Raw genomic sequence first — 15,048 nt, 5'->3', positions numbered from 1 at the left:
TTAACTCACTTGAGTATAGCAGAGGTGACTTACTGTGGAACAGTGTTGCTGCATACTGTTTTCTTGGGGCATTGTAAGGTGGTATCACTGCAAAAGGCCAAAAGAAGAAATGGTAGACTGGCTGCAACTCAGATATATTTGATATGCATGGTATGTTCTGAAGCCTGGGTTAAAACTAGTGTTAGGAGAAAACAAACAATTTTATTTCCTTGTCAATTAAGTTCTAGTAGAATTTTTGCTTACAAAATGATACCTTTTCTTACCTGACTATGAGTTCATGACTGCCTCTGCAAGCAAGTGGCTTCTCTCTTTGCCATCTCTGAATCTACTACAATGGAAGAATTTTTAAAATAAGGTCTAAGACTGGGGCAGAGTATTTTGCCATACCTCACATGAGAGTAGCATAGCCTCAGGCTTCCTTTCTGGTCTAATATACCTATAGGGAACCAGCCTTGTTGTAAGTCATCCACAACTTTGTTTATTTATATTTTTTCCAAGGCAAGAGACATTTGCAGGAAGATTTTATCAGGAAATCCAGAAAAGCTGTATAATTACAATATAGCCCTGCTGAAGATTATGTAATAATTAATACTTATAAGGTTGAAGTTAGAAAGTGCTTTTCAAATGTCATCACACTCAACATTGGAATTAAATATGAATTCAAATGAAATAACGGGATAAAAGCAAAAACCTTTTTTCAGCTCATTACAGGGGTTTTATTTATTTCATTGAGATTCTTTAGTGCATAAAATATGTATGACAGCTAGAAACTAGCAGTTAATAAATAACACTGAAGCATTAGTGGCCAAGTTTTGCCAGTACAAATGTCTGTTGCTTTTTAGTGTGCTAATTGTTACAGTCATAGGCCTGGAGGAGACTACAGTAAAAGTGGACAGGTGAGTGGCACTGGGGTACCTTTTACCCTCAGTGCTGTTGTAGTTCCTGGAACAGACTTGGGAGGACTTTATTAAAGCATTTAGAAGACTTCCAGGCGATGTGACCTCATTATTTTCTTGAGACCTAAAAACACAAAAGACTGATCTGTATGCATTTTGATTGCTAGTGGTGAGCATTAGGCCCATATGGTATAGTTGATACCTTGACTACAGCTCTATCTCAGATACCAAAATTCTTCATATAATAGGAACACACATACTGTGCCTATGAAAATGCTCTTGCATAAACCTTTACAGTTAATTTAAGTGTATATGTTACAGTAGAAAACAAATGTCTAAACCTATTTTGAGAGAGAAAAGACTGCATAATCTTTGCCTGAGTTTTTGAAGTTTTTACAGCAGAGTTTTGTTCTGGACTTCATGGAGGCATTAAACCCTTAAGAACTTCTGGAAGCATGAATGAAAGTTCAATGCATGCTACCATAACTATTCAACAAGCATATGGTGAAGACTGCTCCTGATAAATCAGATTATCAGCAATTGAGCAGATCTTCAAAGTACCTTCCACTCAGAAACCAGCTCATTTGGGAAGGTGAAGATGATTCAGCAACAGCTGTACTGCTGTGTGGCCATGGAATTATAAAAAAATACTGAAGCAGCAGTTTATCTTGCGAGTTGTCTAAGTCAGCACAACTGGGATCTGTACCTTTTCTTTATAGTAAGCTGACTGTTTTAGGTAGAAAGATGAAGATAGGTTACTTTAGGAAAACTAGAATTCAGTCTTAAGACTCCTTAGCCTACACCTGGTCGCCTAAGGAGGTGTCCAGTTTGCAAAGCTGCTGACCCGCGATGAGCTTCCCATGAGGTAATTGGGAGACTAACAGAACTGAACAGTCATGAAAACTTGGTCACATAATGATGCACCTGCAAATTCCTGTTGGTAAAATCTTGGGCGCATTCCCTTATTGAGTAGGGAAAAAATGTATTCCAGTTACGAGAGATGCTCCCTTGCCTGCAGTCAGAGATATTTATAGTGTAAAGTGACTATTAGCTGCAGTTTATTACATACCTTTTTCTGAAGGGGTTTACCTCCAAATTCTAGTATGGTTAAAAGAGCAAATAATCTGTGCTTATGGATTATCAGATCTCTGGACTGGCAGTGCAAGTTTGAAATTTTGCTTCCTCCTGTGAAATAAGTTATCCTACTAACAGCTACATCTATCCCAAGAGGTTTATTAGGAAAACAAGAGTTCTTGTACATTTTAATCTACTAGCTTGTTGTCTCCTCTCCCAATATTTTATTCCCCTCTGGTTTTATGCTTTTGAGTGTATTTTAGACCATTTCTGCTACATAGTGGGTTTGGGGGTTTTTGACACTGTAGTTGCAAAGGGAATCATTGCTTTTGGGCTTTTGTTGCTATTGTTGCCATGCAGCCATATCTCTGAGTAAGAAAACACTCACTGTATCTCAAGTTCATTTTGAAGGGAACATACATAGTAAAAGAATGAGGGCTAAAATGCAGCTCCTTCTGAGTAGGCATGTTAGCTTAGTGTCTTTCAGTAGTCAAGCTGTAGGCAGTCACAGCAGCAAGCAGCAGTAAAAAGAGGCAGTTATCATTGCTACCAGAAACTGCCGTAACCAGTAGATGAAGGGACCATTTTATAATCACCTCCTCATGTGGTGTGGTTGTGTCTACTCACTGTAAGGGGTATTTTTGTGCTCTTTTCAAGATGGAATTTAACTGCTGCAGGTATAAGTCTTGCATCTTGTCAGTCCCCTGCCTCGATCAGCACATATTTATGGCTCCCACTGCCCATGCACTGTCCCTGGGGAACCTTTGGAGCTTAAGGGTATCTGTTCATTTTCTGCACATTTCTAGCTTTAATATCTATTACTGAGCTTGGTCTCAGGTGGACCAAATGTTAGCTTGTGGATTTGACATTCTATGCTAGAAAAATATTTTAGAAGCTATTTGTTCCTTGTCTAAGCTGCTTGCTTTTCTAGAAATTGAAAAATGACCCATAGATTTAAAAGTCCTGTGTGAGTAAGTGCTGCGTATGCTTCAGGATTCAGGCTTTACTTGTTTATTTGTGTGCTTGCTTTATTCCTTACATCTGAATGTGTTTTCCTATATTCTGGGCTAGTTCATCACATTCAAATTGATCACATACCCCAGTAGCAATACCAGTTGTTAGAAGTGAGTCTCACAATAGCAAGCAGAAATAGAGGCTCTAGAAAACTCTGGTTACAAAAGCAGCTTTAAGGAGTCTAAACCATTCTTAAAAGCTGTGTGATGTTCCATTTCCTAATATGATTTTGTTCCCGGAGCAGCAACTAACTACTGCTGGTAATAGAACCAATGGTTGTAATATATACAACCAATCGTTTCTGTTGAGTTTTTCAATAATACATTTAATTAGCTAGGGCTTTGGAGGGTTGATTTCTTTTTCTTATTTTCCTTTGCTTTTCATCTTCTGGTTGCAGTATGTTGCTGATCTCTTTTTTTCACAGCAGAGATCTCTGATACCAAGTACTGTATTGTGGAGCTAATGGGGTGCGCTGCAGGCTTTCTGTCGGGTCGCACAGTACCTTCTCTTCAGACCTTCTCCTCCTGCAAGGGGGCAACTGCTGAGAATAACCTTTCTGCCTATTGTGCACACATCTGTTAAATTGATGCTTAGAACAATTATAGGCTCTTTTTCCCCCTACCACAAGTCTCTGGAATCAAATTGTTCCATTCTTCAGGACAATAAATCCCACAACCCTACCTAGCCTCTAATGCTTTTCAATTCTTGCTGGAGACAAGTAATAATTTATTCATATGCCAGAAAATACTTTTTAAAATGCCAAGAAGAAAAGAAAAATGGGGTATAGAAAAATTACTTTCTGTGACTTTAAGGTAGGTTTTTGGGGTGGGGTTTTTTCTTGTGGTGTCCTGAAAGTGAAAGAGGTTTGGAGGCTACATGTAAGAATTGGAGTGGAAAAGCAAGAAAGCGTGTGAGAATATAAAAGGAGAGTAGGAAATCCTGTCAAGCATTTCTAATTATGATTGTCTTATTTAGATAGTAAGATTGAGAAGAGCATACTCTGCACTGCAGAATAGGACATTTCTTCTAGAAGTGCACTTGGAATCAAGCTTGAAAGACTTGTCATAGGTCAGCTCTTTCTCTAGCCTTCAAAAAGCCATTACTTTCCCTAAAGATTTTTCTTATAATTTATTATCTTTTTTTCTTTATAGAGAATGAAAAATTCAAAATCTACAGGCATATAGTAGTGTTTAGGATCTCTTCCCAGTTGTAATTTGTGATTTCTGGATTTGAAATGTAGAAATCTTTAAATCACAACACAAATTGCAGTCTGTAGGGAAAGAAAAATCAGGATTAAATTGTTGCAGGTTATCCCAGAGCTGTCAAAAAGAAATGACTGTTTCAGTGTAGGGCCCAACTGTCTTTTATCTCAAGTGAATCTGTGGGAAAGGAAACTGAATTAATACATAAAGAAACTTGGTACATCGCACCTCAGTTCCTCAAGGATTCTGGCTTCTTGCAAGGGGAGGAGCCCTGTGTAGACAGAAGATCTTTTCTTACCTCTCCTGCAGCATTACCAAAAATACACTCAGATCAAATTTCTTGAAACATCGCACAGTCCCATGGAGACAATGCAGTGGAGCCATCTAGATTTTCCCCATTAAACCAGGATTCTTGAAGCAATAGTGCTGTTACTTTTTTGTCCTTGATCAAGCGTAATGTTAGTAATGTGTCATGAACTTGAAGACTTCTTCCAGGACACTACTCTGTGGAAAACCACGTTTCCCTCATCCTACTTTTACCTAAGCTCCTTGAAAGATAACAGCAGTAGTAATTTAGCTATATACTTGTTTCAGATTTGAGAGGAAGGAAGAAGCTATACAGAGATAGTATTTTCCTACAGTGAGTAGAATACTCTGCATCCTTCTATCAGTAGGAGAGGCTGGCACAAAACTTTTCCAGTGCTGTCATGACTTTAATTGCCAAAGAATTAACACTGAATCCTAGAATAGTAAAACAGAAACAAGCTAAACTTTCACTATAATACATACTAATTATATTACTGTGACATTCAAAATTACACTTGGGCCATGACTGTATTACATATCCAGGACACTCAGGTAGAAGTAAAATACTTGGTGTAAATTTCCATATGATGGAGAGCGAGTAAACTTTTGTTGTAATTCAGAATGAAATCTCACAAGAGTATCACCTGTTCTGTGCTGTTAATTAAAAGAAGAAAAGGAAGGTGTTCAGTTTTGCAGCCATAACATCAGCTTGAATTCAGTAATTTCAGAAACTGTAGTTTTAGATTCTGCTGTTAATTCTATTCTTAAGACCTTCTGACATTTCTCGTGTTCTAACAGTCAGAGCTTCCTGTTGTTTTAAATGGTTTTTCTCCTGTTACATGAGCAACGAAAGCAATTCAAGGAAACCTGTAAGGATACCAAAACCATAACGAAACCTATGAAACTCATAATATATACGTCATTTTTAAAGACAGATAAAATAAGGGGCAGAATGTGTAGCTTCTTTAAATGTAAATAAATACAAATTTTTAAAAATTCAAGGTTTCTAGTCTATTACCATCCTTTCTCTTAAATTTCAGATTTAAGTAAGTTACATCATAACTGTGATGTTATTTGCCTAGTGAGTTGGTTTTGGCTTGCTTATAGTATCATAGAGTCACAAAGTCACAAAATGGTTTGGGATGGAAGGGATCTTTAAATACCATCTGGTCCAAGCCCTCTGCCATGACAATATAGTAATAATATATTACTACTGTTTTCTACTAAATATTTGATTTCACAGTGAAGATTTTATTTTCAAACGGAGCTCAAAGAACCAAAACATGGGTGCCAAACTGCTCACATCTGTCAATGTATGGTTTTGTAATGCTTGAAGAGTGTTGGCTTCTTTGCTAGAGGAACATTTAGGCCAATGCATTATCCATTTGTTCTCCAATTAGCTGATTTAAGTCATTCCTCTAAATAAGCCCCTAATTGTTTACTGCAGTGTGACAGTTCAGTAATGGATTCAGTATGGGTGTTAAGCTTATAGTTTATATTGTTTACTCTTATTGGCTCAGTGATTTTAAAGCACTGGTTTAAAATTGGGGTGGCACACTGAGCATTATGGGTAAGACTGTCGGCTACAAACAGACAGGACCAGGTACACATGAAGAGATGTGTTTTTTCTCAACATTTTACATTTCTATAGCACTTCCTGTGAGCTGGTACCCAGCTTCAGCATGATGCTGGAGACAGCCCTGTGTGTTCATGAACAGAAGCACACAGGTTGTTGGGGAAAACACTGCAGAGGACACACTCCCATGGCATGTCAGGTTTCTTTGCTGCTTTCCCCACTGTTTTGCAAAGTGATATACTGCAGCAAAAAAACTGTAACTTCTGTCTCACTTCAGGAACTACAATTCAGGAGCTGAGCTAATTTGATGGATAGTGTATACTAGGAAAAATATTAGAAACTAGGAAAGGCCACATAGTCCATTGAGGCTCATTTCATTCCAAATACACCTTCCCTAGGTTATCATCCAATTGCTAAAAGAAAGAGTGATGTTATCCATTTTTTATAATTCCACTTCTGGGTGTTATGGAGATAAATACCTAAGTGCTGGAGAACTAACTTTCTTTCAGAACACTATTTCAGGAGAAAAATACTTAAATGCAGATAGGTAGGATGACAGGAAAGAAATTGACCGACCCTAAATGAAAAATATGATGATAGTGATATGAATATATGTGTATAGTCACAGTTTCACAAAGTTCCCCAGAGACAAGCTTCCAATCATGAGACTTTCAGATGGTAACCTTTCATTTGATTTATTGTTTCAGGACCAATGCAGGAGACAATATATGACTTCTGGAGAATGGTATGGCATGAAAACACAGCCAGCATAATCATGGTTACTAATCTCGTAGAAGTGGGAAGGGTAAGTGATTTTTGTACTTAAAAAAATGAAAGACATCCAAGGTGTTTGCTTTTTGAAATTAAATAACAGACCAACAAGGTGCTTACATACTAACTGTAGCACATAAAATATGTATGACTGCCTGTGCTGAGAGGTTCATTATCAATTATTTTTAAACATGCCTTGGATGCTTGGCTTTGATAACATTAGCACAATGAAAAAGTAACTGATAAAGCTGCATTCTGTACAGCAGAGTCTGCAAAGACTGACAAAGAGGGGAGGTATCATATCTTTCTTTGTACATATCTCAGATATATGATTCCTCTTAAGAAAATCAGTGAATTTGTTGCAGAACAAGGTACGGAATCATCTCTATTTTTTTAAGGGAGACTAAGGGGGAGCCATTCTGAAACAGATGTCTGAGAAATGTAGTTAAACTATGAAATTGCTTCTTGGTATGTTTGTCTAAATCGATCTGGTTTGTTTGGCTTTTCCTTCCTGTAAGCCTTCTGGATTAAAACAAAAAATTACACATTTGTGCACTGTTCCTTGATCAGGAGGTTATGTTCAGGTAAAGGAAAGCTTGAGTTCCCTGATTGATACTGTGTACTTCTCCTTCTTAGCTTGGTAACTTCTGAAGTAGGCCTCCTACTCTAGTCTTTATGGCTAATTTTGTTTTCAACAAGTATTGAATTGAACCTTTTTCTTTGTTCCTCACAACTGTCAATAACCGAGTCTTTTCATTTACTGTTTTGTCTGTACACTGCTGTCTTAGGTCTCATCTGGGATGCTTTTTCAAGAAAATTTGCTTGGGAATTTGGCATATAGCTTTCATTTGGTATGAAAAATCCCCCACTGCTTTTATGGGAACTACTGCAATTACTGTAAATCGAAGTGTTGAAATAAGAAGTCAAATGCACACATCCCAGTTTGAGCAGCACGGTTTTAAGAGATGTTTTAATTTCACACTGGTGGAGTGTCTGATAGCCCCTCTGCCCTGTGGCATTTGCATTAGGAGAGAGAGAGCACTGTTTATATGGTGTGAGTTAAAGTCCTTTTTAGCAAGTCCAGTTTTGCAATCTCAGTTTATTCTGCCATACGTCCTTTGTGAACTGCTAATATAAATCCTAACATGTAGATATCTGTGTGCTCAAGCCTGCTAACAGATCAGGTGCCAGTACTATTTTTAGATATAAAAAAGATGGAGATTGTGACTGCAATTAACACCTGCTGCAGGAACACATGTACAACTAATTGCAGAGGCAAAGAGGGATCATGGAGACCACTTTAAAAATGCAGTCCCTTGAGTGAGAAAGAAGGTAGAAATAGCTGGATGGTCACGTATCAATTCAAAGCAAATGGATTTGTAAGAGTAGGAAGCTCTCCAGCAAACCTCTTTGTTAAAGCTTTATGCACATTCATAAGTACCCAAGCAAACAACTTAAAAAGGGATGTTTTCAGGGTATGAATAAACAAGCCTGAGAGCAAAAACAGCATTCTGCATCAAACCACATACTGTTTTCCCAAAGTCAGTATTTGGAAGCACCAATTAGAGTGAACTGTCGGATGTCAGCAAGGGAGACACCAGTCTTGATGCCAGTGTTGGCAGCCTCCGCTCACAGCATTTAGGTGCACAGCACATTCCCACAGCAGTAAGTAATGGTTTGTGCCACCATGGAGATTTCTTCAGGGTGCAAGAGTCCTAGTGGGATACAGATCTGCAGCTTTGTTGTTTCTGGCAGTGGTAGAAATTACTTTGTTCTCACTTTCTCTGGAGGCCAGCATAGGTGAGATCAGAGAGCAGAAATTGAAATGAGCTTTTAATGGAAATAAAATCATATGAGCCACAGAACAATGCAGTCACTCCTCCATTGGTATTTTTCTGCCACTCCCAGGGCTGGAATCATGAGCAATAAGGAGGCAAATTACAAACATGCCATCTGTCCTGCAACCCCCAACACAAGCTCTGTGCCACCTTGAGTAGTAATGATTTTAATGGACCTTTTGGTAGCATTCCTGTAGGGCAAACTTTATAACCTTACCAAACTTGAGGTTTTCTATTTCAATTGCTATCACTGGTATAAGATTTACAGGGGTTTATTATTTTTATTTTTTAACCGTGTTGACCCATTGTAAGCCAAGGGGGAAAATTCTTTTGCATTTCCAGGAAGGAAGAATTTTCAAAATTTAACATGTTTGCCACACAGTATATGGCCTTCATGAATTAATCATTGAGGGGGTCTATGTGTATTTGTTTACCAGGACTGGCTGGATAGTCATTAAATCAGTGCTAGGAACTTGCATCATGCCCTGGAGCATTATGCATCAGGACTGTTTTAATTGCTGCTGGAGGAATCACCATGAGGCTGTCCCTAATGCAGGCACCTGCTGCAAATGACTCAGTCCCTGCATTACCCTCCAGCAGAGTCCAGGTACATCTGCCAATATCTGTCATTATCTGAGGCACACTTGTCAGAACCATGCATCCCTTTAAGCTCTTGTGTGTTCCAGCAAGGGGCCCTTGTCAGTGTTTCTGGCACCTGCAGACTGCTGTGCACCTGGTATTTAAATGGCACCAAAATGTGTTTTGATTGTTTTCTCTCTTTAATGAACCCACCTGAGGGACATTTAGCTCTTTATCTAGTAGCCTGTTACCCAGTCACTCACATTTACACTGGTCCTGTGGAAATTGAGAACTAGCTTGCGCTGTTACACTAATCCATCTGCCAGAAGTCTTATCACAAAATCTGCAGGGCTCCCTAAGGAGACTTTTGTACTGATAATTTAAGCTAATGATTTCTAAACATATTTAGTCAGTTTTATGAAGACCTCATTAGAATGTGACTGTTTATTAAAAATCTAAATGAGGTCTCACAGTCATTTAGAAAAAGCATTGCTGAGTTGCATGAACAGTTCTTTGATAAAGGATGGTGAAGTGGTGCTTAGTTAAGGTTGGCCTAGGTTGATGTAACAACTTTTACCAAAAAAACCCTAAACAAATAAGCAGCCCTTGAAACAACCTTAAAAAAAGTACTCTGTCTTCTTCATGCTGTGATCAACAACTTTTCATGCACAATGAAGTTCACCAAAAGAAAATGACAAGTAATCAATGGTAATGGTCCAAGAATCAGAATTTTCCAAGCCACACATGGATAAATAAGATAAAATGGATAATGGATAAAAAGCATAACCAAGAATTAAGACTCATATAATTATACCAGTGTGACAACAAGCTATTTCAAAGTAATGTATTTTGGATTATATTAATGCGGAAGGCGCCTCCATGCCCATGTCTGTAAGTGGTAGAGCAACTGAAAATAGTGTAATTTCAGGGACCATCTTCACCTGAGAGATTTATCTTAATCTGGTGGATTATTCTATAAAAAACAAAAAAATTTATCCACCAGTGTGATGATGTTATGATCACCAGGGGTGATCATAAAATAGACACAGAAGAACATCTTGCTTACTTAACCAAGAGACTACTCTGGAGGGCAAACTCCAAAAGACACAGAAAAGCAATGGGAACAGGATCAAGGTGTACTGGCCAAAGTCTCAGGTTGTTCTTGATTTGTTTCAGTGTTTGCACACATTGAAAGATTTCTGTCTCCCTTGAAGAAGCATGGTGGGAGGATTTAGAATATATTCAATTGTGCCATCTAGCTGTCACCTCCATCTTCGCTCTTGTTGGGTTGGTACTAAGCTGGCAGAATCAAACTTGGCATGTCACATTATTTGTCATTTGTCAGTAGTCACTTTCTCTCCCACTTGCTTGAGGCAGAAGAAATTTTCTAATATCTGACTAATAAATGGTGAAATGCACTGGTGAAATTCAGTGGAGGTGGTTGATAAATAAATGCACTGCAAGGACTTATGATTGTCTGTCGTGCTTTTAATATAACAGAGTATTCACAAACAAAATCCCTACAAATAATTATAAAAAATAAAAGCTCACCCCAGGAGCATAGTAATTACAGTAATTAGAGTTTCTCAATTATTACCTGGAATTAGAAAACAGCCAGTGCTAATAGTGTTAATAAGCACACAAAAGACCCTCTTTTGTGAAAGGAAGCAAGGTTGACTACAACAGAATGGATGTGACACAAACAGGAATGAAGGTCAGCCGCAAACTGGTAAATAGCCCCAGTGCCTGCGCCCACACCTTTGTGCTACCCAAACAGCCTCTTCCTAGGTGACATTTCCTTCCCAGGAGCCGGAAGGGCTGTATTTGCATAGGGGAAAAGAAAGAATACAGTGGTGGTTTAGCTTCTCCTTGGTTTGTTTTCCTGGACCTGTGGTTAACATGTTATATAGGTGGCACTTCTCTGCAGAAATGGGGATGACTCCGATTTTTCATGCTTGAAAGAGTATTGGGTTCCACACGACAGCAAGGAGATTCATACAATGGTCTTCTGACAGAGAGAATATCTCCTTGATGCTGGCTTGCTAAAAAGCATTACTTGTTATAAGATAAATGGTGTCAGAAAAGGGTTGTTTTTCCTAGGAAAGCCAGTATGGGCACAGCCCTAAGCAGTCATACGTTCATGTCTTTGGGTTCTCCAGATGTGCAGCATTGGTCAGCATTCAAGAGACATTTCTTGAATAGATTCAAATATGTTTCCTTAACAAATGAAACCCAGAAGTCTTTATGATGAACCAGATCTTCTTCAGATCTACCTGATGATAATTTGGGTTACTGACAGAGATTAGACATCCAAGAAAAACTGCTTGTATCAGTTTGAGACAAGTTTAGGAGGAAAATGCTCTGGAATGAATGTCATCTCTAAAGAAGACAGGTTTCAGCGCTCCCTCCCCTGCTGATAAGAAAGGAATTTCTTGGATGAAAGTGAAAAAAACTATTTATTTAACAAACAAAGTGCCTGCAGGGTGCGGGAAAAAAAGTTAATAACTGTTAAGATGTGAAACCTCCTTGATGCAGAGAAAGTTGGTGGCTTTAGAGTTGTGTCTGTAGCTGGCTCCCAAGGTCCAAGGCCAGGATGTGGGGTCCTCGCCAGTCCACAGTGTCCGATGATCTGATTCTCAGATCACAGCTAAGCCAGACAGTCCCAGGAAAAGCCACAGATGTCACTGGAGAAATGCTATTGTAGTCCCAGAGAAACTTCTTCCCTCAGCTAATAAAAAAAGGAGGTAGCTAAAAGTAAAGAATGTACTCTCTCCGCTGTGCAATCAGAGCCAAGCAACATGGGGGAGGTGAGCTCACACCGTGCCGAGGAATTTCCCCCTTGGCTTCTCTCCCCCCTCTCCTGGACCCAGCTTAAAGCTATGGGACCCATTTCTGGGCATAAAGCAGACGATAGGGGAATATAGTATTATCATAAAATCACCCCAAGACACTGCTAAATAAAACCCTGACCAAAGACATCTTACTGAAAACAGATTGAAAGAAAAAAACAAAAACTCCATAGGAAATTTCATCAACATAAAAACTATGTGAAACTTCCAATGGACTTACCACCTACGCTTAGAATGAAAACAGAAATTTTTATCACAAAGCTATTATGAAGTCTGTACTTACACATTTTACAAGTTTTGAGAATCTTCCATGCAGAAGATCCTTCTAATAAACAAAGGTAAACTCAAATTGTATTTAAGATTCAGATCACCCAATACTGTGATCTTGCAGAGATGAAACACAGTCACTTTTCAGCACGTCTCACAAACAGCACATTTGTATTTAGTATAAATGGAAGAACACTCCATCTAATTGAAACTGCCTCTAAATGTAATAAGCCAAATTACCTACACTGGAATTAATTCAGGATACTGGTGTTAATGCTCCTTAGGAGGTGTGCCAAAGAGTTTGTATGCATACTAAGGTGACTAAAGTTTCATTTTAACTTTTCTACTGAAAGAAAGAAACAACATTTTATAAATAAGAGGGAAAAGGTAATTCTAGTCCCAACCTCTTAAATATATAAACAGTGTCCTTCCCCATTCACAAAAAATTTTTTTCCTAATCATGTTTACCCTCAAAAAATGGAATTTGTGCTTATGATATCATAAGCACAAGGTATTATATTCTGTTGTTATACTTTTGGTTTCACTGTAATTCCAGTATCTCTTATTGGATAGAGTACAGTTTATACTTTTACAGAATATCAATGAGGTAAACAGAAAAACAATCAAAATTTTAAATTATTCTTAATCTTTCAAGTCAGTGAACCCTTCTAGTCATCAAAATAGATTTCATATTCCTGGATTTTTAACCAGAAATAACAAGTTTACATTACTGCATTATACATCGTAGGGAAGGAACCCTTAGGGAAAAATTTGTCTATTGTTCTTCAGGAAAGAGAAGGAAGGACTCTTTGCAATTATTTAAAGAAGATGTGCCCAGATTAGCAATGTGAGCATCATGAAACAGAACATCAAGCTACAGGCATTCAGCACTGTCCCATGTCTCTCAGAGCAGACATGGGTTCAGCTCTCAGTGTTTTGTTGTATTCTCATCTGCAGGAAAAGCTACATTTCAAAGAATGTTAATCAACACAGATTAATATCTTAATGCTTACTAATCCAATTGAGATAATTCACTTTGAGAAATGAACAGAAGAGGTTTAAGGATACACAAATGCATTGACCCCTTTGCTGGACTAACTGAAGTGCCACCAAGGTGTAGGATGCAACTTTAGGTGCAGTTTGCAAAGAGGGAGGGGTTCAGCTTCTTACTTGAAATGTCAGGGCTAGCAAAATGGCTTCCTAACTGCAAGTCTCCTCACCTCAGCAGTCTTGAAATTATCTCTCAGTCTCTCTGTGAAGGGAGAAGCATCCTGGAGGCACAGTTTTACTTTACCCAGTAGAGTAACACATAGATCTGTCTAAGCTAACATCAGATGATCAGGTTTTAGAGCCAGAAGGCAATCCACTAACTAGGTGGTGCTATCTACCCAGCTAATGGCATGATATTGCTCTTGGAATGGAACCATGGTTCAGAGAACAGGCTGTGCTGCTGGATGCAGGCACATCAGGTCCTTGGAGCACAGGATGTGAGAAATAGACCCATGATTTCACGTTTGTGTCAGGAATTAAGACAGACTTCGAGGAGCTCCGGCTAATCCTGTAGCCACCCTCCTCATGTGTTCTGTGCTCAGCCTTTCATCCTCCAGGGCTGTACTGAGGTGCACTAAACTGCCTAAACATAAGCAATGAAACAGAGACAATCCACATTCCTCTGTTGGAATTGCGCTCTGCAATGGAGGCAAGAGTGCAACGCGACCCAAAGCAACCCTAAAGCAACTCTTCCAGACCAAATCTTCTTTATGGTCAAAGGACGGCCACACCATGGGTTTGGCCTGCCATCTTAATTTCATCTAACCAGTCTGCCAGTTGATGGCATGCTAACAGAATACCTGGGTCTTAAGAACAAAGGGATCACGCTCATTTTGTCAGGTGGAAAGCATTAGTTTCTGGCTGCTGCTGGACATCTCCAGAAAGCCAGCTCTTCTGGGCAGAAGCTGAATGAGAGTGCACCCACCAGGCAACTTAGGGCTGCACTGCTGGGGCAGCTTAGGGCAGCAGAAGGTGGAGAACTATGTCAGCTCTGAGTTGTGCCTGGAAGAAGTTAGACTGAGCTAGTAAAATTCATGGAGACATCTCTCCCCACCCTGGCAGCTGTGAACAACATAAAGACTTCTGGCTGACTTCTCAGAGACCCATTCATCTGATGGTGCCAAACAGTATCTCAAATATTGTATTTCTCAATAGTCTTCCACATCTCTTTTAGAAAACTGTAAAATGAGGTATAAAACTAATAACAGGCTTGTTCAAAAGCAAACAAAAGAAAATTTTAAAAAGGAAGACTGGGTTTTATCTTCTGTCAAAGGTTGTTTTATAACATATAAAATGTTCTTATATCATAATACATTTTTTGTTTGAAAAGTATTTAAATAAAAAAACTTTCAATTATTGGATATTCTTTTACTTGAAGTCAGCCAAATAAAAGTATATGATGTTATCCGAGCTACATCTGTAAAAGCTGTTAAAAATTTTACCAGTGAGCTTGGTTGGCTGTTTCATTTTATAGCCGAGAGGTTTCACTTCAAAATTTATGTCTGACTTATCGTCATTACTTAGTTCAGGATTAATTTTAAATTAGAATGTATAATACTGCTCTTCACTAATGACAATCCATGCAGGGCATAGTCAGTTATATCACCCTCTTGCTAAGAATATTTC

General features: G+C 38.6%; 1 protein-coding gene across 7 annotated transcripts in view; it reads left to right on the top strand.

Moving 5' to 3' along the window:
• PTPRM (protein tyrosine phosphatase receptor type M) overlaps positions 1-15,048 on the top strand; it is a 454,349-nt gene that overhangs the window by 412,492 nt on the left and 26,809 nt on the right. For all 7 annotated transcript variants that reach the window (XM_082290787.1, XM_082290786.1, XM_082290784.1 and 4 more), the window contains one exon: positions 6,776-6,873. In XM_082290787.1, coding sequence (XP_082146913.1) covers positions 6,776-6,873 — 98 coding nt within the window. The remainder of the gene's footprint in view (positions 1-6,775; positions 6,874-15,048) is intronic.

Source organism: Coloeus monedula (genome assembly GCF_965178545.1).
Source record: "Coloeus monedula genome assembly, chromosome: 1".
Taxonomy (NCBI): Eukaryota; Metazoa; Chordata; class Aves; order Passeriformes; family Corvidae; genus Coloeus; species Coloeus monedula.
This window is presented reverse-complemented; position numbering and strand designations above follow the sequence as displayed.